We start from the raw sequence: 26,999 nt of genomic DNA, 5'->3' as shown, positions 1-26,999 counted from the left end.
ACTGCTGGCCAGGCTGTTCTGGATGTATGTGGGCCCATCCAGGTCACCCTAGCAGACGAAGTCATCTGGCTAGCTAACCCTGGGGAGGTGGTGGCAGGGTTTGGGGCCCTTGGGTTCCCCAACTGTGTTGGGGTGCTCAATGGGACCCACATCCCCATCCTCTGCCCCCCTGGGGGAGGGCAGCAGTACATTAAACGCCATGGCAGCAACTCAGTGGTGCTTGAAGCAGTCATAGACCATCGTGACCGCTTCACCCACATTTACACCAGGTGGGCTAGGAATGCCCACGATGTGCCACGCACCACTTCCAGGACTGATGCAGGCACAGGCCTATGCCCCAAGGATCCAAAACCTGACCATTGAGGAGGTCAGCATACCCCCAGCAATCATGGCAGATGAGAGACAGCCACATGCGTGCCCCTGCCCCCTCCCCCCAACCCCTTCAAATGCCGGCATCAGGCAGCCCTGGGCCCTCACAGCACTAGCTGCCTGCTGCTGCCAGAGTCCCCCAGTGGCTCCAGCCACCACCTGTGTTCACCTGCTGCACGTGGTGCATGCTGGCAGTGCCCAGTTGTGCCACTGTAGGGTTGGGGGGGGGAGGGGTTCTTGGGTGGATGTTGGGTGGCCCCCCACACTCCTGCCCTCACCACATAGAGCCTGAAGAGGGCCTGGCTGTGCCACATGTAGGGATAGGAGGGGGATGGGGGAGGGGGTGTTCTTGGGTGTGTGTCCGTGGCCCCCACATTCCCACCCCTGCTGCAAAGAGCTCCGCAGCTGCCTGTAAAAGGCAGCCACGGGACCGTCTGTGCTGGCTGACTGCTCCTAGCAGAGTTGGGCGGCGGCAACCACTGCCGCTGGTTTCCCCGCTGCACGTGGCACAGGGTACCAACCCGGCCCGATGCCACATGCCCCACCTCAGGCAGGACTGTGCCAGTTTTTGCCCAGGATGGGCATCAGGCTGGGTCAGCACCCTGCACCATGTGCAGTGGGGAAACAAGCAGCGGTGGGTGCTGCTGGCTGACTCTGATGGGAGCCGCTAGCCAGCGCACAGATGGTCATGCAGCTGCCTTTGCAGGCAGCTGTGGGGCTCTGTGCAGCGGAAGCAGGAGTGTGGGGGGGCCCCACACCACCCACCCAAGAACCTCCCCTCTCCAACGCTACAGTGGTGCAGCCAGGTCCTGCCAGCATGCACCATGTGCAAATATAAAACAAGCGGCAGCAGGCGCCACCGGGCGACTTTACCAGGAGCAGCCATCCAGTGCACAGACGGTCCCACAGCTGCCTTTTGCAGGTAGCTGCAGGGCTTTGTGCGGTGGGGGCATAAGTGTGGGCCCCCTTCAACACCCACCTTGCTCGCTTTGCTCCTGGCAATGTTGCCCGGTGGCTTCCACTGCTACTTGTTTCCCCACTGCACATGGTGCAGAGTGCCAGCCAGGCCCAATGTCATGCGCCATTGCCTTGGGAGGACTGGGATGATTTTTACCACCATATGTGGCCCTGCATGGCAGCAAGAACCGGTGCAGTCCTGTGCGAGGTGGGGCGTGTGGCATCGGGCTGGGTCGGCACCCTGTGCCACGTGTAGGACCACCACTCACGGTCCCACAGTTGTCTTTTGTAGGGACACCCACCCAAAAGCCCTCAGGCCCTGCACATGGCATAGCTTCCATCTCACACAGTCCCCCACCCTGAGGCCCACACAAGCCATCAGGCCGGGTGGGCTCCATGGTTTCTGCCTCTTATTTCTCCCCAGTTTGCAAGTGGCTCTTGCAGGCTGAGACTGGCAGCCTTGCAAAGAGTCCTTTGCAAACAGGGAAACCTGGGTTTCCCTTTTAGGGAGAAAGTTGCCATTCCCACCCTCCCCCTTCTTACCTTCATCTCCCATGGCTTCAGCCTCTACTCCTCCAGACTCTGGACCTTCTCTAGATGGTCCTTGTTACCTCCAACTAACTACCTAGAAGCAAGCTCTGAGCCTTGCCCCGCTTTTATTCTCGAGTATGCTCAAGGGACGTGATCAGTTGCCAGGGCAAGGGGGAGCCATAGAGACGCTCTGGCCTAATACCAGAGTGTCTCTCTGGAGAACTCCTTCTCCCGGTTGCCTCTGAGCATGGTCTTGGACTGTGCCTTGCCCTACTGTTTCCCAGTGTGGCTTTTTTTGACCCCTGGATATCCAGGGGTCTCATTTTGCCCCTGCACTGCAAACTTGCAGCATGGGGAACATTTTCTCATTCCCGCATGTGTCTCTTGCAGCGTCTCAAAGGGATTTGAGATGCTGTAAGATGCACATGTGCGCTTATGTGGATGCGCCCCATGGAGGCTTTCACCCACATCCTGTTTTGGCACTGTGGAGACTGTGGCTTGCAGGTTCCTTCCAGTGACAGCTAAGTGGGGGGAGTGTTTGCAACGTAAGCGGTGCCTCCTGGTGATGTCCCTCAGGGATCAAGCAAGAGAGCCATAGGTGGAGGTAGCAAGGCTCCAAAGCATCCTCTGCTATGACGACTTCATCGATTTGATGCTGAAGGAGACCTCTAGAACTGCTAAGAGAGGCCTGCCAGAGGCAACATTAGAAAAGGAAGATGACAATGACTCCTAAGGAAGGTGGAAACTGGAAGCTTGTGACCTCTGGCAGCAAGCAGAAGTCTTCATTTCCACCTGCAGCAATTTGCCTTAAGAACAGCTATCTGTTCCCTAGCAACAAAGAAGGAGAATGCTCCATTGGCAGAAAAGGCCAAGCCAGGCATTCCCAAGGCTGGGAGGATCAAAACCACTGCCACCAAGAGGAAGCAATGGGTGGTGATGGTTGGAGACTCCCTTCTGCAGGGGAGAGAGGCATCCATCTGCCAGCCTAACCTGTTGTCTTGAAAAGTCTGCTCCTTTCTTGCAGCCCAGATCCAAGATGTCACAGAGGGATTACCAAGACTCATCTGGCAAGACTACTCCATGCTGCGCATTCATGTGGGCACCAATGGCTACCTATAAATGTTCTTGTTCGTGTTTTAATTCCACACCTCTATTTGAAATTTTTTAGGGATCTGCAAATTTAAAAAATGTTAACAAACACTGGTATTAACTGTTCAGGAAGGACAGGCAGGGGAGAAAAGGAGGAGGAGTTGCTCTTTACATAAAAGAACTGTATGATTGCTCAGAATTCCAGTGTGAAACTGGAGATAGGCCTGTTGAAAGTCTCTGGGTTAGGGTTAAAAGGAAAAGCAACAAAGGTAATATGGTGAGTGTCTGCTACAAACCATCAAACCAGAAGGATGAGGTAGATGAGGTATTCTTCAAACAGCTAGGGGACATTTTCCGATCACAAGCCCGAGGTCTCATGGCAGACCACAGTCACCCTGATACCCTCTGGGAGAGCAATACAGAAGCGCACAGGTAATCCAGAAAGCTTTTGGAGAGTGCTGGGGACAACGTTCTAGTGCAAATACTGGAGGGGCCAACTAGGGCCTGTGCTTTTCTTGACTTGCTGCTCACAAACAAGGAATAATTGGTGGTGAATGTAGAAGTGGAATCACCATCCATAGTCCTTATTCTGCAGATCTCCTTCCTTCCTTTCCTCAGGATCCTCAATTCAATCATCTCGTGGTATGCCATCCACATCAACTCAGGAGAACGTGCCAGCATCCCTCCCATAAGATCAACAATGTCCAGAGTCATCGTGACTGGCCCCGAGCACCAGTGGACTGGCCTGAGTGTGTATGTATGAATGGTTTTAGATAAAGCATTGCTTTTCCCCCCTTGATCTATGTGTGTGACTCAATAAAGACCTTGGTTGCCAAACCTGTGCATTGGTCTTTCGACCAACACAATAAGAAGAAGTGCACTTAGGACAGAACAATCCAATGAACCACTACAGGCTGGGGACCGGCTGGCTAAACAGCAGCTTCGCAGAAAAGGACCGTGGGCTTACAGTGGACAAGAAGCTGAAAATAAGCCAACAGTATGCCCTTGTTGCAAAGAAGGCTAACAGCATACTGGGCTGCATTAGCAGGAGCATTGCCAACAGATCAAGGGAAGTGATTAATCCCTTCTATTCAGCACTGGTGAAGCAACAACTGGAGTACTGTGCCCAGTTTTGGGCCCCCCAAAGGATGTGGACAAATTGGAAAAAGTCCAGAGGAGGGCAATGAAAGTGGTTAAGAGGCTGGGGCTCATGGCTTATGAGAGGCTGAGGGAACTGGACTTATTTAGTCTGGAGAAGAGAAGACTGAGTGGGGATTTGATAGCAACCTTTAACTACCTGAAGGGTGGTTCTAAAGAGGATGGATCTAGACTGCTCTCAGTGGTGACAGATGACAGAACAAGGAGCAACAGGCTCGGGAAGTAGGCAAAACAGAATAGGATGCAGTTTAACAAAGATAAGTACCATGTGTTGCACCTGGGGAGGAAGAGTCATCAACACAACTTTACCTTGAGAGGTACCATTCTACGCAGCACAGCTGTGGAAAGGGATCTCGGAGTCATAGTTGACGCCAAAATGAACATGAGTCGCCACTGTGATGAAGTAATAAGTAAAGCTAATCGCACTCTTTCTCACATAAGTAGGTGCACCACAAACAGGTCTAGGGAGGTGATACTTCCCCTCTATGAGGCACTGGTCAGGCCACAGCTGGAGTACTGCATCAAGTTTTGGGCGCCGCACTTCAAGAGGGATGTAGATAACCTGGAAAGGGCTCAGAGGAGGGTCACGCTTCTAGTTAAAGGCCTACAGGAAAAACCCTATGAGGACCGATTGAGGGACCTGAATCTCTTCATCCTCCACAAGAGAAGGCTGAGAGGTGATCTTGTGGCCATATATAAACTCACTGGGAGGGGCAGCAGGAAATAAGGGATACAGTGTTTACCAGGGCACCCATTGTAACCAGAAACAATGGTCACAAATTGAAAGAGAGTATATTTAGACTGGACATCAGGAAAAAATTCTTTACAGTGAGGGTTGCCAAAATATGGAATACGCTTCCAAGGGAGGTGCTGCTGTCCCCTTCCTTGGAGGTATTTAAGAGGAGATTGGACAAACACCTGGCTGGGGTCATCTGACCCTAGCACTCTTTCCTGCCTAGGGCAGGGGGGGCCGGCCTTGATGATCTAATAGGTTCCTTCTACCCCTAAAATCTATGAAATCTATGACTATTTATTCTCATGTTACTTTTGTTTAAAATTTAACGTGTAAAACTTTTAAAATTAGAGTTTATTTAAATTTTGTTCTTACACATGCAATTAAGATTAGATTAGATTGATTTAATCTTCTGTTCAACTTCTATTTCAGACTGGAAGACATGAACTCACAATTCTTAGGGCATGGAAATTGTGGAACTTACTGTCAATTTAGAATTTTTCTTTCCAAATTTAAAGTAAAATCTCAGATGTAGAGTTAAACTTAGTTCCCTGGTTTAAAGATTTTACAGAAAATACAAATTAGATCCATTATAAAAACTGAAATGTGGACTTAACTAGAGAGAGGCTATTAGCATGGCATAAGCATGTCCACCTGCCCATTTACCTTAGACCACCTGCTCTCTTTGCAGAGCAGGTCTGCATACCGATATGCTTGAAGCCAGTTCTGCTGGAATGTGTAGCACCACATCAACTCCCAGTAACAGAGGTGATGGATCTGTTTCCACTCTTGTTGGGCTGCAATGCATTCTTGGAGTGTTAACTGCGCCTACAATTTAATTCAGCCAAAAATAATGGTGGGGAGTAAAGCGGGGAAGAGAGACAGAATACTTTAATCAGTTACAGTACAACATAACTATTAGGGGTGCTCCGATTTTAGGGGCCAATACCAATAATTGATTTTTAAGGAGGCATATTGGCCAAAACCAATCAGATTTCCGATATGCAGCCCTGCAACTGAAGAGCTGCATCCAGCTGGTAAGTCTGTTGGGGGGTGGGGCATGGGGGGGATGCAGATTAAGGCCCCTGTGGTGAGGGAGGAGTGGGGCTGGGGCACGTGCTGCCCAGCTGGGATGGGCCCAGAACAGAGGTGCAGCTCATTCAGGGGAGCAGTTCCCACTGCTGTGCACACCCCAGGAGGGCACGGCGAGGGGTCTTGTGCCCCCGGATTTGCGTGAGGTGGGGAAGGCTGCAGGTGTGGGCTGAGGCCAGGGCTGCACAGGGCTCTTCCCAGTGTGGGATAGGCCGAGGTGCAACCAGACCGGGTGGTGGTGGTGGTGCTGGGAGGGGGTGCTGGGAGGGGTGGTGCTGAGTTACAGGGGGGCTGCAGCCACCCCAAAATTCGCCATAGCCCCCCCATAGCTTCCCATCCCAGTGCCACCGCTGCCCGCCCCAAGCTCAGCCCTGGCCCAACCACCTGCCCCTAACACGCCAGGAAGAGCCCCATGCAGCCCTGAGTCCGCAACTGCAGTCCACCCCACCCCACCCACACTCAATGCAGATCCAGGGGCACCCCTCCCATGCCCTACCAGGGTGCATGTAGCGGCGGGAGCAGCCCCCGTCCCATGCCCCCAGATGAGCTGCAGCCCCATTCTGCGCCCCACCCCACCCCGGTAGTGCCTGCCCCAGCCTCTACTCCACTCCCTCCCTCACTGTGGGGGCCTTGATCTGCGGCCCTCCCCCCCTCCCCTTCCACCACAACAGACTTACCAGCTGCATGCAGCTTTCCACACTGCTGGGCTGTGCTCCTTGCCGTCTATGGCCATTTATCGGCCAAATTTATCGGGCACTTATCGTCACGCTGATTTCTGATACAGTCAATTTTCTTTATATCAGTGCCAATCCAATATCAGACCAGTGTATTGGTGCACCTCTAATAACTATTGTAAATTAAGGAGCCAAATCTTCTCCCCAGCATCTGACACCAACAGATAGGATAACTGCTGACCTCCCAGACTATTACATATTTCCTCTTTAGAGGATGAAGTCATTTTTCCACAAACCCAAAAGGGGAGAAGACCAGAAATCAGAGTCCAAATGAAGTCAGTGGAACTACCTAAGTGACATATACAAGTGAAGTCTATGCTGAAATCTAATACTGTGCACAATCCATAACTATAACATTAATAAAAACCACAAAAAGTAAATACCTTTTCAAAATTTCCTTGCAGTATAGATATTCTGGCAGCATAGAATAAAATAATGGAACCCTTGAGAGGAAAAGAAAAGAAAGTAAAGAAGCAGCCATTCTTTTATTCAGAATCTTTGGTAAACTATATTGAGTACTCACATTTGGAAACTTCTGGAGGTAGGGTTCAAGTAGAGTCTCTGCTTCCTCAAGATTGGCTTCTCCTATACCTATAATCATAATAAGACTACTTCTAACTCACTAGAACAGCACAGATTTTTAAAAAGTAATTTCCAAGTTATATCACAGATTGAGTAGAACATCAGAGAACAGTCTTGTTTTACCTATGCCATGGAAAAATGTATTTTACTCTATTAAGTTTCAGTAAAAACAAAATCCCATTTTAGGTCTTTAGGATACTAAACATCCAAGAGAGAAATAAAACAGAGCATATAAGCAACCTTAATATGAAATTCTTAATTATATACTTTAAACAAACAAAAAGCCTTCCTTAATCTTGTCAGGTAGTTTGGAAAACTATTTTAATGCCTTTTGCTTCCTAATTTTGAGCTTTAGCAGATAATATTGAGAAGAAAATAAGTCTTCCTAAATTTCTTGGCTTCTAAATCCTGATAAGCCAAGAAGGGTGAGTATAATATTTGCAAAGAGATGCAAGCATATCTTAAAAACATATGTAGTCCTAAAGCCACCAGTACATTCAAGTGGCCTGACCAACTTTACACGTATCTGAACTTTCATCATCACAGGCATTCCAGACCTTCCAGCAACAGTAGTATCTCAAACCTCTTTGGCTCTACCTTTTAGTTCATTGGTTAACTTGGAATGCCCTAGTAATTTTCTTGATTTTTTTCTGGACAGTTATAAGATCAAAGGCACACCCCAAGTTTGAGGGGAGAGAATCATTCTGAGTTTCTTCCTCTCCATCTTTGTCTGCTCTTTCCTGGTCCAGGGAAAATTTACGCACAGACTAAAGTGTGTGCATGAATGCATACATATCTTCTGAAAGAGGAAAGTACGTAAGTGAATGTTTAAGAGTATATATTCATTTGGCTCATTACTTTCACTCTTCTTAGCATTACATTAAGAACTGGGGCTTCTTCACACTTAAAAATAGGGTTTGCTGGTACAGATATAATAGTAGAGATATAACAGAAACCTCTTCTATTGGAAATTCAGTTTATATCAGCAAGAGTTCTTTTTGTATAGTTTAAAACAACCCAAGTGTGTCTACACAAGGGTTTTGCTGGCATAAATAAATTGCTTACTGGTATGATTTTATGAGTGATGTCACCAGCTATGTCTATTAAAGTACAGGCCAAGTTCAGTACCAAGTTCTTACCAAGGATGAAGCAGACAAAAGTGTGATATACCAGCAAGGTGAAAGTACACAGGATGGCCCTCAAACTTGTACCGGAAGCACCTTCCCGTAGCTGGAGGAGGCCTATATCCTAAAGAAATCAGAAATGTTTAGTTATCTACTACAGCATACTGGACATGTAATGTAAGTAATAAGATTAATAATAAGTGCCAACAATTTTTTCATTTTTCACTTTTAGAAAAACTCAATTCCTCCTGGTCAAAATCCAGAGGGTCCTGCTTCTCCTAGACAGAGCTCTGAGCTCCAGGAAGGAGCAATGATATCACTCAGTGGAAGTATTCACCTCTTTAAATGGATGAATACATTTAAGACCATGGGTGGAATGTAAACAGAGTACTCAACAGCTTGCAAATCAAGTTTCAGAGATCTGTGTGCCTTCTCACCACTATCCCTTGGCAGGGAACTTCCCTCAGTGTTCTTTGTGGCACCAATACCAAGGGAACGATGCACACACATACAATCAACAATCCGACAACCCTATAAATTCCACACATCTATCCACAGCCACTGACCTTCCAGACATGTTCACCTTTATCAACTTAACTCTCAGGCAGAAATTCTAATTTCTCGACCATTTGCAATTATTTTTACACAGATCTCCTACCACTCCAATCTTCTTTTAGCCACCAGAAAATATTTTTGCAGGCTAGTATTAAATATCTGTTTTCACTGATGCCTTGTTTCTAGACCCTATTGCAGCAGCTCTCTTGGTGTCTACACAGGCAGAAGAGAGGAATGATGGTTCATAGAGACCCCTTCCTGCATAGTGATGCAGGAAGCTCATACATATAGGAGCTCATATACGTTCATAATATATGAAGCCTGTTTAACTCTCAGATTCTGTGGACCCTGATCGTACAGTTGGAGCAGCTGCTCTGTGCCCAAGCCATGCAGCTTGAACTTTTCCTTTGGATTAACCAGGTTAGCTCAGATCTTCTTATACAAGTAAAGGCTCTTAGAATTTGGGCACATATGTGAAATGGGAGAGCTGTGCACTCACAACTCCTGCCTCCTAGGGTAGAGCAAGTAGTATATGAAAGCATATGAAGCTTGACTCCATCCCTAGCAACTGGCATGGAGGATGCATTTATTTGCTGCTGTTATAAGCTAAAGGAGAGTTACAATTCTCTCTACAGCAAGGGGGAGCTGGGAGCTTGTTCTGAGGTGCCATGCTTCTCTTAGCTGCTCCTGTGAGGGGTGTAGTTCAGTGTTTTTCAACCCATGAGTCACAACCCAAAAGTGAGTCATAAGAATATTTGAAATGGTTGCAAACAGTGACAGAAAAATGAAGGAAAGCACGGGTTTCCCCTTGCAGACTGGCAGCCCTCCAGCCTGCAAGGAGCTGCCTGGGGCTGGGGAGGAGTTGGAGGAAGGTGATTAGAGGCAGGGACGCCACATGTGCAAACGCACATGGCTGGTACACAGCCAGGTAGGGCAGTGGGAGCAGTCCCAAGAGCTGGATGCAGGTTAAGTCCATGGGGCACAGAGGTTGGAGGCCCAGGGCTTGGGGACTATTCGGGTGTGGGGGGGCGGGGAAGGGCACAGGCAGGGGGAATGGGTGAGGGAGGGGGGGCAGGTGCCTGCTGGCACTAAAGGAAGGTGTCCAGGTGCTGGGGCTGCAGCAGCACAGGAGAGCAGGGAAAGAGGTTGGGGGGGCCCTTTGGGGACAGTGGTGAGCTTCTTGGCCAGGCTTGGCAGCATCAGTGCCCATGCTTGCAGGGGTGGGGCAGCTGGGAGATGCTGCCCAGGGGAAGGGGCATGGCCAGGCTGCCTGGCACTGCACAGGAGCCCCCAACCCAAGGCATGGAGTGCCGCAGGCCTTCCCACCTCCTCCCTCCAGACCACACCAGGGCCAGACTTGCTCTGCCACTGGCGCAGTTGCCAGAGCCAGTGCAGCCACTGCACTGTGGCCCAGCACAGCATCGGCACCTGGGGGCCCCCTCCAGCAGGACTACAGGGAAGACAAAGGGCACAAGTCGGGAGGGAGGAGCACAGGCAGGGCCAGGGTGCTGCAAGTCAGGAGTCTGTAATAAATATTTGGGGGCCAAAATACTTGCGTGTTTTCTACTTAAACTATTTACTGGGTCGGAACTGGCCATCGATGTTTACAAATGGGTCCTAATACAAAAAAGGTTGAGAACCAGTGATGTAGCTTATGACCCACAATTTACTCTGCGTGTGTTTAAAGTAGTCTAGTCAGTATTTTATAAAGATATATAAATAAAAATGAAAGCAAAACAAGCAAACAAATGAAGCAGAACAAGCAAACAAACAAAAAAAGTTGGCTTAAATAGAAGATACCTTTCACTTTACAAAAATTATACTGAATCCTTTTGCACCCTAAAAGAGAAAACCCTAAAATTTAAAAAAATAAATCTATACCCTGTTGCCAGAAAAGCCAATAAATTCTAGAAGCCGGAGAATCCTTCCTGGTAAAAGGGACAGCAACTGTAATAAACAGCAACAAAAATAAAGTGTTTAATCAGACATGCAAACCTTGTATGTAATTCTCAAATGCAAACAGGTTCTAAAAAACTGCTATATGACCATAAACGTGAATTATGGTACCAAATACCATTTTTAACTGGCATGAAAAGGAAATATCAAATTCAAAATATAAATATACTATTTTAAAGATATCAAAATTGATATGAACGATCAATTATTGTACAACCACTCCATGCACATGGCAAAACTGCTCAATCAATTGGTTTTCCAGCCTGAGAACAATGTGATCTTACTCCCATCATGCTCTAAAAATGTCTCCTTATCTCAAGCTTACTAACAACATTAACAAATTGTACATTATTGGAAGTTAAGGCATAATATTTTAATAAGTACAATGCTCACATTATTATTCATACTGTGACAGCATGTAAATAGTCTTTCTTTAAGAAAACCATTTTAGCATTCCTGATCAGATGTTTAAATCTATTGTCTTGGAAAGCTTTCTTCTTCATTTCTGTTTTGAAAGCATCGGAGTACTTGTTAAGCAATTATGTTACACAGGATTTGTTCACTGGGTTCTTCCATCACTTATCCTATTTACTTCAGACTATACTGCCAACTTGTCAAGATTATTCTGAATTCTAATCCTGCCCTCCAAAGGGCCTACAATGCTTTCTGACAATATCTGTATGGTAAACAGTGTAAAACTGAAGTCTAACAAATATTTTTTTCAGTAAAAATTCCAAGGACAGTCAGGTTGAAGGCCACTGCTGAAGAGGATCTGTTCAGTTTATACTCATTTGATCTAGAATAGATCTTTTTCCTTCACATTTACTGTTGATAATAGTGCCAGTGTATATGGCCAGTCACCAGTGCCTTGTGTCTTAAAGGATAGTCCTGCTTTAAGTAGGTTGACAACACTCTTAAAGAGTAACCAGTGTACAACAGCACCCTTGCTGTCCTATCCATGAGAGGTAATTTAATGACACAATGCATAAAATAAACTCGTAATGTTAGACAAATGTGGCTCTTGGTAGCCATTACATTAATGGCATGATTAATGAGTTAATCATGCCATGAAATTGTAACATGCCACACATGCAACCAATTTATGGTGTGATAAAATTACAAACCAGTCACAAAGACATTCCACATTAAACATGGAACCTCTTCATGGCTGGTTTTTATCATATATTAGTTTGAATGTGTGGCATGTTAAACCCAAGTGGTGCAGCCCAACTTCACAGGGCTCCCCCAACCTGGAAAGTTTCAAGCCAAGTGGTACGGCCCCAAGCTGGGCTGAAGCACTCAACTTCACAGGTGCAAAGTGGGTGGAGCTGATGGGTTTTCTCCACCCAAGTTTAAATCCACTTGCAGTTTAGCCCTGCACAGGCTAACCCAAAATTGGGTTTAGAGGTGTTGGACATGGGGTGCTTTATAGGTTAAACTCCCTGGGTGGGCAGAGTCCAAGGTGTCGGGTTCCTCACGCCTGCATAGCACCTCTCCACCCATGCACTGGGCAGCCCTTGCAGGGTATGTGGGTATAAACTTGCTGATGGGTATGGAGCTCAAAATCAGGATCCCAACCTCCACGCCCATCAGAAAATTGACAGGGTGGTTACAGGAAGCACAGCAGTAGGGACCAGTATCCCATGCTAACCCCCCTGCACCAGCAGTCACACACCTGGGATCTATCCCTGATACAGGTCCTGCTATGCACATGTGATCTGGGATCAAATCCATTAAATTAACATTTGCTAGAGACCTGTGTGTGTGTCTCACAAATTGCTGTTTCTCTATCTTGCATGTGATTAAACTTGTCAGTTTATAGAAAAATCAACCAATCATTGCAGCAAAAAAATGACATACACACAAAACAGGTTTGTTTGTGGAACAATAGACATAATAAAATATTCTATTCTAGTCTAGTTTACGAAGCAGATGCCATGATGCATTGTTTTTAATTTGTTAGACACTACAATATTTCTTTTAAAACATCCTCAGCACATGATCCAAATACAAGTGTTTGCTGTTAGGCTGAACATGGTTTTTAGAATATGTTAAAAAATTGCAAATAGTAGGCATATAAGAAGTTGGCATCATATACTGTTCCCCATACAGAATAAACGATCCACAGGGTCACCACATGAGCCTGAAATATCCACCATACTGCACTACAGGCGTGTCTTGAAGTGATGGCACTACAAACCAACTTTTCATTTGAGCAAAGAAGAAAGCCTAATACAGTAACATGTACATACGAATATCAGTATATATGACACTATTGCTGCCTGCAGACATGGAAAAGAAGCGGTGCTTTACTTAAACCTCGAGCACTCCTGCACCAAGCCCAGAGTGTGCCCAGAAAAGGCAGTGTGTTAGTTGCACCAGGCTCACCCAATGTCCATATACATCAGGCCCTTTAGTGGGGCTTTTTTGTTACTTTTAACTAACAGCCAATTGTCTCAACTTGGGATAAAAGTGCCAAAAAACCCTGCTGAAGTGCCTGATCTATACAGATGCTACAGAGCCAAGTCAAAGTAGTGCGCTGCTGCTTCTGGTAAAACGTGTTTTCCCTCCCCCCAACATCCATCAGGGCCCTATCTTAATGGTTCTCTTACTGTATGAAAACTAATATCGTACCAGATTAAACGCTCCTATCCCAAGCTTTACTCCTCCTTCAAACTGGTGGTAAGTTTCATTTTTGCTTTTGTTGCCCTGAGTCATCTGTAGCACTTGAAGACATTCTCTTATTTTAGGGGGAAAAAAGAAAAGAAAACATGATAGAGGTGATAAAAATTAAGTAATACAATTGTCAATATATTTCTTCAGAGAGTTAATGGAAATCCTCCTCTATATAGCAGGTCTGAACCTGACTATGTGTTTTATAAGAACTTACTTGTATATTTGGTAACTTGTCCTAATTTTGAGGCCACCCTTGATAAAGTTGATCATATTTTCATCCTGTAAGAAACGTGTTTTATTGTGCAGAAATGTGCAGATTTGTTTCCTTTGCAGTTACATATAAAATGCTCATAAGAAAAATTCTTTTAGCTACACATTTTCTTACCATTAATCTTTATTAAATGTTACTTATTTATGATACATAAAATCACTTTTATAGTTATAAACTTTACTCTCAGGTAATATTATACAGAAATCAGAATACAGTATCAGGGTGGCCAACTTGTGGCATGGGTGCCACAAGGGCATGAGCAGCTTCACGCTGTGCATCACATGGCAGAATGCAGAGGGCACAGGAAGCCTATGGGCTCCTATAGACATGCAGTGAGGCTGCTCCAATGTGCTGTAAATAGAGTCTGCTGGAGCATGGGAATTAACGTGCTTTAGCAGCCTCCAGCATCACGTGTATCAGCGTCCCATGCTGAAAAATGGCAGCAGGGTGCTTTGAACTAAAACTTGTTTGATGAGCTTTAGTTCAAAACATCCCACTGTCGTTTTTCAACGTGGGGATATTGATACACGTGACGCTTGGGCACTTCTAATTAGCAGAGCTTGCTAATTAAAGTGCCCCGCCTCCCCAGCCTCCTGGACCATGTCTATAAATGCCCTGTGTGTGCACTGGTAGATAGTGCAGGGAGCAGAAAACAGAGCATTAGATCAGGCAGGAAGCTCAGGGCAGGAAACAGAGAGCAGAGCAGCAGCTTGGTCAAGGAGCATAAAGCTGAGAAGCAAATCAGGTATGGGACAGGGATCTTAGTGGGACTTGGGGAAGGTAAATGGTTAAATTGCGACACCCCTGCCAAAAAAGTTCGCCCCCCCACTGCAGTATATGATAAAATGACAGAGAAACAGTTCTCTGCATGTTTTGAATGACGCTTTAAATACAGATTATTAAAAAATAGCCAAAAAATAGAACAAAGAGAAGAAAGACATCAGCATTTAAGAGAGAAATAACAAAAATCTCCACCAGATGGTGGTAGAAGAGCATTTTGAGAAAGTTTTCAAATTGTGCCTTGGAAAATGTAGAGGTGTCTTGAAAGAAAACCCCCAAACATCTTCTATTCAGTTGAATTTCAAGTGCTGCTCAACAGCAACTCCAGTTTATCTTGGATTGCAGTAAGGGAGCTAACAGCACATACCTGCCAATTGTATATATGAAAATATCATCTAACAATGTTCTGTGCACATTATATATTCACATAATATAAGTATACCAGGTATTTATTTTGCATTCTATCATGGAAGAATTTATGTTACATAGACTTAACATTTGAATTCATTTAACTGATACTTCAGAGTCTTCTTCCAGTAAAAACCAGTTATGTGTTGCAGGGTGTATGTTTGATTTGATCTCTTTATTTAATTACAGGCATTGCCACCAAGCCTGTTATCAAGATTCCCTGACACTTCAAAGTACAAGGCCATTTTCCAGTTGCTTATAAATTTTCAAACTAAGCATTTTGGCTCAATATTTCCAGGAAGTGTGTATTTGTTAGGCTGATTTGAGGAGGGGGTGGGGGGATGCAGTATTTCGGATGAAATTATTCAGCCGCTCCGGAGAACAAAATAATTGTGAAGTATTTTGTTTTTCAATGTTAAAAAATTCTGGTAACCTTTGTTTTAGTGTTCTCATGCTTTGGAGCAGGGACTTGAAACTTGGCAGCAGGTCACAGATGTACTATTTTGCATCTCCGTGATAAGCCATTGAAAACATGGCATTGTGGGGCAAGCACAATGAGACAGGAAGCCTAAGAATGACAGAGATCTGGATTATCTGGGCAAGGAAAATAGGTTTGGGAGTCAAATATGGGAGATGGGGAATAATGGGCAATAAGAGAACTGAAACTAAATGAGGATTTTGGAGAGGGCTGGGTAATCGGGAAAAGGAACTCTTAATCAGTCAGGATGGGAAGCTTGGGCATGATGAACAAGTTCTGGAAGCTTGTGGGGAATGGCAAGGAAAGGAGAAGAGAATTGGTATTGGCTGGACAAAGACTGGGAGTGAGTGGAAGGAGAGAGACCATAGGAGTGGGACAAAGATTTCTAGGCAAGAAACTGGGATCAAAAGCTGATCTCAATCTCTTCCCTAGACTAGGTAAAGAAAATAGAACTACGGGAAGGAGTCAGTGGTGGGTACAAAAAAAAAAGCCTGAAAAAGTTGGGACAGGTCTGAAGAGATCATACCTAGGGGAGACTGAGCAAAAAAAGGGGACCATGTCTACTGAAGCACTCATTCTTCCAGAGCCTACAACTGAACACAAGAACCCAGAGTTTCACCACCCCACTCCTGTCTACAAATATCTGTGAAATGTACAGTGGGTACTTTAGAACTTATTTTTTTCTGTGCCTGAGTTCGCCTGCAATACCCATTCTTCCCACAGAGGTGTTTTAAAGAAGTAAATGCACTAGTGTTTTAAAGCAATCAATACTGCTGGGATCAGCAACACAGACACACCTATCAGAAAATTAATAATTCTGTTTAAAAAGGGTTTGAATAATAGGTGGTAAATAAGTGAATGGGGTTTATTCAGCAACAATGAAACTAAATAATGAAAAGCTGCTTGCTAAGTGAGTACTGTCTATTCTGTGCATTAAAAGTCACAGAACCTATGAAAACAATTGTACATGATCATATAATTAAAGACTGTATCAGAAACATGCATGTCAGGGGGCTGAAATAAGGTCTAGAGTGATTTTGGTTCTGGGATAACTTGGAGTGCTAGAATTTGCAACATTAGTAATGTTAATATAGCTTTTTATATAGACCTAATATATTTTTTTCAAGTCTTAATCCCACAGAGTTGAGTATGCTTTACTTTGTGTATGAGTAGTCCCACTGGAAGCTATTAAAGAAAGCTGTGATAGGAAAAAAGTGACATTTTAACATTAATCCCTCTATGTGGAGGGTGTGGCCATTTCAACTACTATAATTTTCAGTGAAAAACTAAGCTGGGAGTTTTTCAATGGCTCAAACTAAATTATTTAACAAAGTTAATTAAAACTCACTACTGGATGATGAACTACTTCTGAAATAGCAGTTAGGATTTAGGGGGAAGGCATGGGCCCAAATTACTGTGGGTAAGAATCCCTCCTTCGCATAGATACATAACAAAATAATAAAGAGAAGGTATTTACAACCTCTAACTTATTATGTGTTCATTGTGTTACTTTTCATCATGGAAATTGTGGCATTTCATTGAGGGAAAATAGGCTTGCATTTAAAAAGCACTTTTCTGGAGATTTAAAATGACTGGAGAGAAACTAATGACCCATGCTCAAACAGTAATATACCACTTCCAGGCCTGCTTTAGGCAAGCTTACTTTCAAAACTCTTTTTTGGTAAACACAACTGAGCACAACACCCCGGTGCCTCACCATAACTCGAAAGTGAATAAAAACAACTCCTCTTGAACAAGTAATGCATTACTATAGGGTTGAGGGCATCATTTAAAGTCTATATGGACAGTGACTTTCAATGGAAGAACAAGAAGGATGGCTGCCAAAGAAGTCAGCATGAAATGAAATCCTGCATTTTCTACCAAATTCTACCCATATACAGCCAAATTCACCCATATACAGCAACGCACTGCTTGACACCTGTGTTCTATATTTCTCTCACTTAAGTAGTACTGGCCAGTATAAGAAGTGGTATGCAGAGCTAAATGAATCATTGTTATGAAACTGTATAGCATAACAGACCCTTGGACAAAGATTAAAAGTTTAATTTTTTTAAAGTATGTTTAGATAGAAAATGTGAGTATCACAATATAGCATAGCATAAATGGCATTTTCAGACAGCTTCTACAAAATAAACATTGTAAAAAAAATTTCTGTTTTCAAACATTACAGTTTTGGGGGAAATAATGTCCTAATTTGATTACTAATATTTTACACTAAATTGCATATTCACACAGAGATCTGAAATAAACAGCTGATATTACCTGTACAAATGTAAGTGCTGCTTTCTGCAATAAACATTCAGCATAACAGATTTCAGCATGCATTTCCTCTACAAAAAAGATCAAACAAAAGAAGTCTCAAATTATTAATTGCTAACATAATGGTTATTGGTTCACATTCAAATACGGTACTTGGCAATCAATGGGATAACAATATGTTGCCAGCAAAATCTAACTAGATTTTTATCATTCTTGTTTTGATAACTGTCAAGCCATATATGAAACAAACAAAAAAAATCCAGTCAAGGACACTAGTTAAGAAGTTATCTAAAAAGTCTTCCATGTCACTTTTCTGCAGCCAAAAGCCTCAATCAGGCTTCATTCAGGGCACGTTACTGAGGCAACGCTTGTCACTTTGGTAGACAATCTATTAATGAGTAAAGATAAAGTAAATATGTTCATTCTCAACCTACACCACTAGCTCATCAAACACTCCTGCCACTAAGAGCTGGTACCAGTGAACAGGAATGTTCTAAAATGGCTCGGGGCCTGCTCATGTAAACTTGTCGTATAGACAGCTATATATATTTATATACATCTCTCTCTATATATCTATATACATCTATAAGGTCCAAATCTACCCTGATTTCTGCTTGACTTCAGACTAACACAACTACCTATGTCTCTAAACTGAAAAAGCCATTATAGACCATTTTTCTTCTAATCATCAAGGCTCTCAACATGCTGGATCTGCAAGGGTCAATCCTTTTTTTCCATCTGACCGATGAGACTCAGGGAGTTAATTAGAAACATCAGCAGCACTCCGGTTACATGCAGCACTGTCTCTACTTCAGTTCAAATAACACCTCCGTGGCCTGGCTTCCATTCTGCCTACATGAGAGCAGCTGGCTGAAGCCGAATCAAAACAAGACTGAAGTGATGCTGATAGAAAGACAGAAGTACTTTGAACTCGGTGCCACAGCTCTGCTCTCCTTGAAAAGATGTCTGTCCTTATTCAGCCACCCTCTTAGACTTCACACGGCACTCAGAACACACAAATATGCATAATGGAAAGAAAAAAAATACCAATTCTATCTGTGGCTGGCTAAAACATTTAACCCAGAGGTGCTCAGTGCCCAGCCCACAGAGTCTTTCATCTGGCCTGCAGAGCTCCCAAAGGACCAGAAATTTGGCAGCAGAGGAACAGTGGTAGCATTAATTGCTGCTTCCCTGCTGTCAAATTTTCAGACACTTGGGGAGCCTTCAGGCTGGGTACTGCAGCCCTGCATGAGAGATCACACCAGCACGCAGCTGGATTGGGACAGCAGGTGGTGCATGGTGCAGCACCGGGCCCACAAACTGACTCACTCATCCAGGCCCTGGGCCCAAAAGGTTGGGTGCCACAGTTTTAGCCGAGGTTCTACCAGGCCTAGATACACTGTTGTACCTTATTTACCTGCATACCACGTATCTTTTTCCCAATAAATCAGCCCTCCCCAGCCTACTGTCTTAAGTAGGCAAGTCATTTTCTGCCCAGAACAGAACTCCACTTTGAATCCTCTCACAGCAGCACTGGTATTTGCATTTAGGCACCCAAGAGAGGCATTTGACTTAATGGGCCATTTTTCTTCACTCCTCAGGTGTTAATCCTTTTTAACGGTCTTGATGTTCCACTAATCAAGCTAACTTCTGGCAATTTTGCTGTCTTTTAGTTACTCCCAGTTTCTCTCCTTTATTTCACAGCCTTGCAAAATGTTTTTAACTCTTCAAAATCATAGAGACACTCTTGGAGACCAATCTTCAGCAACAGCTCAGGTTTGGTTAAGCAGAAAAGGGAGGATAACACAGCTGAAGATAAGACTCTGTTGCTGCTTTATAGTCATTAACCCAGAAAAAAAATCTTCATTCTGCTTTCTCCAAAACAAGGTGCATGCCTTTATTTGGGGCATGTGGCTTGTGAGAAAATATGGGGTGCCTTTGAAAACTACAGACTTAGGGCTAGAGTCCATTTCCCTTTCACATGCCTAAATGGCACTTACGTAGCCACATAGTTGCTGTTTTGAAGACTTATGCTCAGTTTGAGATTCACTGTAGCTACACTGTCCCTATACTCTGCTTCTCTCTCTGCTCAGTACACTACACTCTAACTGAGTACTGTAGTTAGGAGGGCAGGGAGTGAAGACAAATGGTGTCAGAAAGAGAAAAGCAACCAGAGGGATGACAATGTCCTGAAAGAAAGGGGGACTTAGGCCCTGATCCTAATGAGGAAGGAACTATGTCAATGCTGTTTATTTTTATTCAGTGCATATTAAATGGAAGGAGCAAGGAGCCAGTTTTAAGGGGAAGGCTGCAGAGAAGTCAGGAATACCCAGCCCATGGACTAGTGATCAGAACACTTTCATAGGAAGCATTTCAAATGCTCTCTGGATGAAGGGTGCCTAAAACCCAAGTCTTCTGCTCCCTGAGCAAGTACACTATAACCACTGCATATCTGGAATAAAAAGTAAGAGATTCCTCCCCTTCTTACTCTACTTCCAACAGGTACACATGCAGGGTGATTCTACAGTGCCAAAGGAAACAGAATTCCAAAGTGCCAAAAACTGGTGTTACATTGCGTAAGTGCCATTTAGGTGTGTGAAAGGGAAATAGGCTTTAGCCCTTAACTTCTACAGTTCTGTATGTCCAGGAGTGAAGCTAAATGGTCCATAAAAAGTTCTAGCAAGTTATGAAGACAGTACCCCTGGAGGAAAACTCTGAGCTGGTGAATCCGTGTCTAATTTAGGTATGTACACTTAGCAATACAGGCAATTGCTGCAGACAATGACCCTACTATTTTAGTACTGGACTTACTTAGGCAAGTCCCTTGAGCCACATGTATTTCAGTTTTCAGAAACAGGTCATGCTAAGAATTAGTATGAAATGACCATACTCATTTGCTTTTGCAATGTCTGTCAGCAATAATTTGAACTCAGTTATCCTATTATGAAAAGATGGCATATCAAATCACTACACTAATGCCCTATAGGGGGAAAAAAGTGAGCATGAGTTAAAAAACATCAATAATAACTTTCCTCTTTCTAAAGCAGGGGTGGGCAAAATATGGAACGTGAAGCCAATCTATCTGGCCCGCAGGGCCCCTAAAAAATTTAGAAAATTAATATTGATCTGTCCTTGGTTTCTGTCAAAAAAGACAGGAACCAGGGGCAGTAGGACCTGGGGGAAACCCGGTGGGCTCTTGCAACAGCAGGGCCCACCCAGCCCCACCCCACCAACCTGAAGGCCCAGCAGGGGCTTCTGGCCTGGGACCACATGGCTGCACCGTGCCAGAACCTCAGGTATGTGGGGGGGAAGAGGGGGGAGAGAGAAGGGCAGGGGAGGACCCCGGGCAGAGAAGGAGCCTGGGGAAAAGCTAAGTCTGGGGAAAAGCAGCCCCTCACCCACCCCGTGGCCCTCACTCCCTGCTGCAGCTGCTCGCAGCCCACGTGGGGCTGTCCTGAGCAGGCACAGGCAGCCCCACTTGGGCTGTGAGCGGCTGCAGTGCAGGGCAACAACCACAGGGTGGGTTAGGGGCCATTTTTCCCCCTGCACTCACCACCAGCTTGTAACCCAGCCCCCACTGCCAGCCTGGGCCCCACGCCAGCTCCAGACTCGCCCATGAGTCTATTCATTCATCTATGAATCTATGAATGGGGCTGCGCATGGCGGCAGCAGCTGCGGCCCCCTGGTTTGCTGTGCCAGGCAGTGTTTGCTGCTGCTGCTGCCCACCCAGAGCTTGCACACTGGGCAGCCCAGAGGCAGCGGTGACTAGGTTCAGTCCAGCTGGCAGCCAGGAGTATGATAACAGCTTGGATGCCATCTGGGAGGTATGGGCCACAGTGTATGGAAGGTACGCAGCCATGGCTAGCGCCCCTGACATCAAGGCATAGAATGGGCAGCCTCCCGCATTTACCACCAGTTTATTGTAATAGCAAAGTTGTGGAAGAAGAGATTGGGCAGACTGCCCTGTGGACAGGGTAGTGGGTTGGCTTGAGACCTGACCTCGAGCATGCACCCGTAACAGAGAGGTAATGTACTGAATTACTCTAGAGCAAGTATGTCCTATTTCCTATAACTACAAAACAACAAATCCACTTGCCACCATTCCCAATTTTTTTAAATAAAAATTTGTATGGTCAAAAACTATAAAAAACTTCTCCAACTACTGAAACTGCACAATGCTCAGACTATTTCTTAAAATCAGACTCATTGTTTTAAAATAACATTCCTTGTAAATGCTGTGCATTTATCAACACACACAAATTCCTCCTCTTAAAATAACTTCTGAAAATAGCTGCCATTGAACTCTCTCCAGTATTTGGAGGGAGAGGAAAAACTACCTAAATTAAAAGATGTATGTGAACTTGTCTGTTATGTGAAAGGTCTTCCTATACTGGTATAACTTTTTCAGAAATCCTTTTTCCTACATATTTTCAGAAAATACCTTTTATTTCTCTTACCTTCACTCAGCTGATCCACTGACTGTTTAGAAACCAGATTGGACAAAGACTCTACCACTGTGCTTCTTTTTCTGAATCTAAATCAGCCACAATGGAAAAAAGAAACCCACAAGGGATAAACAAATTTAAATAGGCATTTATATTAACCTAATGCATTATGACAATTAACTCCTCCTCCCTCCAAATGTTAGACAAATGTATAGCCATTCCAAAGAAAAAAGGTACAGCTCTGAGTAGTTTACCAATATATACCCCCACTCTTGGTATGTACCTTAATTCAGAAATCTATAAACCTTAATCCAGTCCCCTATTGTGTTATAGATTATGATACAATTTTTAAGTACGTGATCACACAATTTTTTCCCCTTTGCACAACCTTTCTGTAGTCACTGTACAATATGAACTATAGTCTGAGAATGAATCAGGGATGTGAGTGAAGGTGGTTTCTATAAAACCCTCTTCCTCATTTTTGCAGAAATTAGAAAGCTTGTTGCAACTGATGCAGGGAATTGTACAAAGGGAAAGGATGGTCTAATAGCTAAGGTTGTGTAACGCTCCCCTGGAGAACCATATTCTACCCCTGCCTTTAACACTGAGTTCTCTTGTGATTCTAGAGATGTCACTTAATCAGACTGCTCAAGGGTTGGTCACTAAGGCTAGGGACAGTCATTACACATAAACCAGCTCAAGCAATCAGAAAATGGTTTAAACCTGAGAACAGGCATTCAGTGTACATAAACCTGTTTGAAAATGGCTGAAACCAGTTTGAGGTAAATCGGGTTGAAGGTAGTATCAGACTTAACTGATTTGGGTCAAACTGGTTGATGTAATGTCTGTCCTACACCCCTTCCTGGTTTAAGTTAAATCAGAATCCCCCAGCATCCCAGCATGCTCTCTGGGCTAGGTAGGGCTCTCTGCTCCTGAGAGCTGGGCTGGCCCTTCCTCTCTGCTCCCTTGCTGGAGCGCTGGCAGAGACTTGCAGGCACAGCAAGATCTGTCTGGCTTCTCCTGCCACACCCTCCCCCCACTGCTCAAGCAGGGATCCCTTCCTCCTCTCTCTGACATCACGGACCATAGCCAGCATGTGGTATGCTAGCTAATGCTGAGAGGTGTCTGTGTAAGGCAAACAAAACCGTGTCCGCTTAGCACTTTTTGGAGCTATTCAACAGGTAGCTGTTAATGTCCCTCCTTGGTATGTTCCCTTCCTTGGAAAAAGTTGTTTAAGAGCTTGAGCTAATGAGAGGCTTCATTTTCTGATGGGGTCATAAATGCTGATAACAGAGCTAATAAATGCGCTGTTATCAAAGGAGGAAATTCCTCTCTAATCAGGGTCCTGCAGGGGCCTGGCCATGCCCCCCTCAGCTTAGTACTATGGAAGAGAAGGGAGGGCTGCTCTAGTGCCCCCTGGCTTCTGGCCTGAGACACTGCAGGCATGTGCCTGAATTTACTCAGTCCAGAGGGGATGTCTGTATGGTTACAAGCCGGTTTAGCCTAGCCAGGTTAGAATAACCTGCAAAGATTGAATCAGTTCTGGCTCAGGCTTTTTGAGTATCTGTCCCTAGCCTAAGGAAAGAATCCTATTTCACTTTACCCACCCAAACGACACTTACCCAACTGCTATTTTTGGACCTTAACGCACAGTTTGCAATCTTATTCTGCATGCTGGGTGAACACATAAGCATCCACACAGCTATTGAACATACTCCATAAGCTTCACTCCAACTGGGCATGTACATAAGGACAAATCCCAAGTGATTGCGAGCCATAAATTATAGCCAAGCAGAAACGTAATGCTTGCAGTAGTGGACACGAGAGAAAGAGGATTTTTTTTTTTCCAAATAGGTAGTGCTTATAGGCTACTTGCTCAGGAAGCAGAAGACTTGGGTTCTAGGCCCCCTTCATCCAGAGAGCATTTGAAGATGTCTCTCCTGCTTCTTAGGAAAGGCTTCTAACTGCTAGTCCATGGGCTGGGAATTTCTAAGACTTCTTCACAGCCTTCCCCTTGAAGCTGGCTCATTGTTCCTTCGATTTAATATTCATGAATAAAAATAAATAGCATTGGGATATAGTTACTTCCTCATTAGGATCAGAGCCTAAAGTCCCCCTGTCTTTTAGGACATTGTCATCACAGGCTTTAGGCAAGTAGCTTAGTGGTGAAAGCACTCACCCAGGAAGTGAGCAAACAGGTTCTAAGCTGCGAAGAGCAGGAGACATATGGAGCAAGCTAGATTGTGGGTCTCCAGATGGTTGCTGCTTTAAATGGGAGGGGACCTGAGGTGCTAGCAGACACTTCCCCTCAGTTCTTGATACATTTTAACCAATGAATATTAAATGCAAGGTGCAGTCACTAGACTACTAGAAAATGAGTGAAGAGTGGATTGTATAATGCCTAACCTATGACTTTGCGTTAAAGCACTGTGCTGCGAGGTGCCTACAGCTTGGGCCACTTCTTGGCTACTCATAAGCTCTTTGGCTAAAACATGGTCATTATGGGATCACTACTAGGGGTGTGAGAAACGGGCTGTATTCAATTCGGATTCGGCCCAAATCGGGGATAGTAATTCGATTCGTTGATTCGGATCACAGTTCCAATTTGATCTGACCGAATCTGAAGATTCAATGCTGATTAAAAGAATCAGTGATTTGGCCATAGACACAGCTTTAAATGTTTTTTCTACATACCTCAAGGTACCAGGCACGGCTCGTGAATGCTACAATGGCTCAGCTCGGCGATCGGCTGCAGGGAGACCCTGGGACCTCAGACCCAGAAAGCACTAGTCACTAAACCAGGGGGGCCCTGGGGGGCACTGCCAGTGCACTCCCCAGCAGACCCAGAAGAACTTCTGGTTCACTTCTGGGTCTGCTGCCGAGCGCGCTGGAGACCCCACTGCGTTCCTGTGGGACACTCCATCTGCCCCAGCATCTCAGCATTCACGAGCCACCTGGTACCTTAAGGTATGTGGAAAAAACATTTTAAGCTGTGTCTACGTCCAAATCGTTGAATCTTTCTGAACCGCTCCAAATTGATTCGGAGGATTCCGATTCGATTCAGAGAGATTAAAGGGTCTCCTGATTAGATTCAGAGATTCAGCCATCAAATTGGACCGAATAAAATCAGCGACAGAAACTTCGCACTACCTATTTTGTGCACTAAAGTGAGGCAAATGCTGCAGAGTGTAAGATAGTGTAATTAAAAGATTATAATACATTGTTTTGTTTTTAACTGAAGTGCAAGCCAAATATTTACATTTCAATACTGTCAAAAAGCTTAGATCTAGGTTTGAGAGAAGATTTTGATGAGTTATTTTCCAAAATATTTGACCCATTTTTGAAAGAGACCATACAGAAGAACAATGCTACAATGATAACATGGAAAACAATGAGTACCAGTTCTTTAAAAAGTTAGAAGCCACAGGCTGTATAAGAACATATGCTCAAACTGCACACACAAATACTATAACTGCATGTAGAAATTGGCTCTTTCCATATCAACATGGCTACCCAGATATTTAACCAGTGTCTGAGTTCACAAATACCTGAGCATGAGTGGGTATTTGACTTCTGCCATAATACAAATAATGTATAGTAATATTAATAAGAATAATTGCCTAATATGCTCTACCCAATTTAAGGGTATGCTCCCATGCTCACTCCATACTGGAGCAGTAGTCAGTATATTCCATTTAGATGTCTCACGTGTAATTTTCTTAGGCTTACCTTTGGCAGGTTTGTAAAGCTTCCTTCATTGTAGAAATTCCCAGTTGGATATCCTGTTGTTCAAAGGTCATAGCAGCTTGCATAACTAATATTGTGCCATAGCCAAGAGCATGGTACATACTGTCTTTAGACCTGGGAGAAATATACAAATCTCACAGATTACAGTTAAACTAATACACTGGAAAGATAATCCCTATTCTATAGTAACAAAGTACAATAATAAAATTAAGGTACAGATTCTACAGGACATTTTAGAGGTCACAGATGTAAAATTTCCTTCCTTGAGATTTTAGGTGGACTTCCAGCCCTCAAGTAATCAGTTCTCTCTCTCTTCTTTGCTATGACAAAATCTGTGGCAATTTAAATTCTGTCATAATTCACAAACTGGGAATATGAAAGTCATTTGCACTAATTCAGGATTCCCTTATCAAATGGGTAAAAAAAAATAGTGGAAAGTAGCAGGAAAATAACCTGAGAATGTATTATGGCAGATGATGAGGAGTAGAAGGGCAACTGATTTATTTTTTACTCTCTCATTATATATTTTTGTGCCACAATGCTCCTCTCTGACATATTTTTAAGTAAACAATCTTCCATGTTTCTACGTAATACGATCTTTTGTACTCAATGCCAAAAGTATGTTAGGGTACTTACCATTTATACCTGACATCACTTCAACTTGTATGCTACCTGTAACTCCTACTAAACTTAGTCAATTAGATCTTGATAACATTTTTTTCTTTCTACCTTTATTTGAAAAAGAGGAGGGGAAAGCTAAATAACTTTACTAGTTGAGCCAATTTCCATGGAATGATAGGCAAATGATTTGTATATGTCACACAAAAGTCACTGCACATAAGCTGCAATCACTTATCAAAGACTAAATTTGCTAGTATCTTACTTTAAAAGTAATTTTTAAAAATGAAGGTACCAAGAGAGACAGAATATGGCCCTAAATTTTTATTTCTTGGATATATCAAATAACTGAATTTATTTTTAAAATATGCATATCTGTTCATTATTTACAGAGTCACTTCTTAGGAAAAAGTTTT

The 26,999-nt window shown here is 44.1% G+C and overlaps 1 protein-coding gene across 4 annotated transcripts in view; it reads right to left on the bottom strand.

Moving 5' to 3' along the window:
* TTC39B (tetratricopeptide repeat domain 39B) overlaps nucleotides 1-26,999 on the bottom strand; it is a 131,788-nt gene that overhangs the window by 23,307 nt on the left and 81,482 nt on the right. For all 4 annotated transcript variants that reach the window (XR_002089244.2, XM_059724707.1, XM_006270845.4 and 1 more), the window contains 10 exons: nucleotides 25,948-26,079; nucleotides 22,231-22,307; nucleotides 17,777-17,844; nucleotides 13,771-13,835; nucleotides 13,515-13,620; nucleotides 10,806-10,871; nucleotides 8,385-8,493; nucleotides 7,187-7,254; nucleotides 7,047-7,106; nucleotides 5,504-5,665 (listed from right to left, as the gene is read on the bottom strand). Coding sequence is in view for 3 of the 4 variants with exons in the window: in XM_059724707.1 (XP_059580690.1) it covers nucleotides 5,504-5,665; nucleotides 7,047-7,106; nucleotides 7,187-7,254; nucleotides 8,385-8,493; nucleotides 10,806-10,871; nucleotides 13,515-13,620; nucleotides 13,771-13,835; nucleotides 17,777-17,844; nucleotides 22,231-22,307; nucleotides 25,948-26,079 (913 nt within the window). In the remaining variant the exon portion in view is untranslated. The remainder of the gene's footprint in view (nucleotides 1-5,503; nucleotides 5,666-7,046; nucleotides 7,107-7,186; nucleotides 7,255-8,384; nucleotides 8,494-10,805; nucleotides 10,872-13,514; nucleotides 13,621-13,770; nucleotides 13,836-17,776; nucleotides 17,845-22,230; nucleotides 22,308-25,947; nucleotides 26,080-26,999) is intronic.

Source organism: Alligator mississippiensis, chromosome 3 (genome assembly GCF_030867095.1).
Source record: "Alligator mississippiensis isolate rAllMis1 chromosome 3, rAllMis1, whole genome shotgun sequence".
Classification (NCBI taxonomy): Eukaryota; Metazoa; Chordata; order Crocodylia; family Alligatoridae; genus Alligator; species Alligator mississippiensis.
The sequence above is the reverse complement of the archived record's forward strand: the minus strand, read 5'-3'. Positions and strand labels throughout refer to the sequence as shown.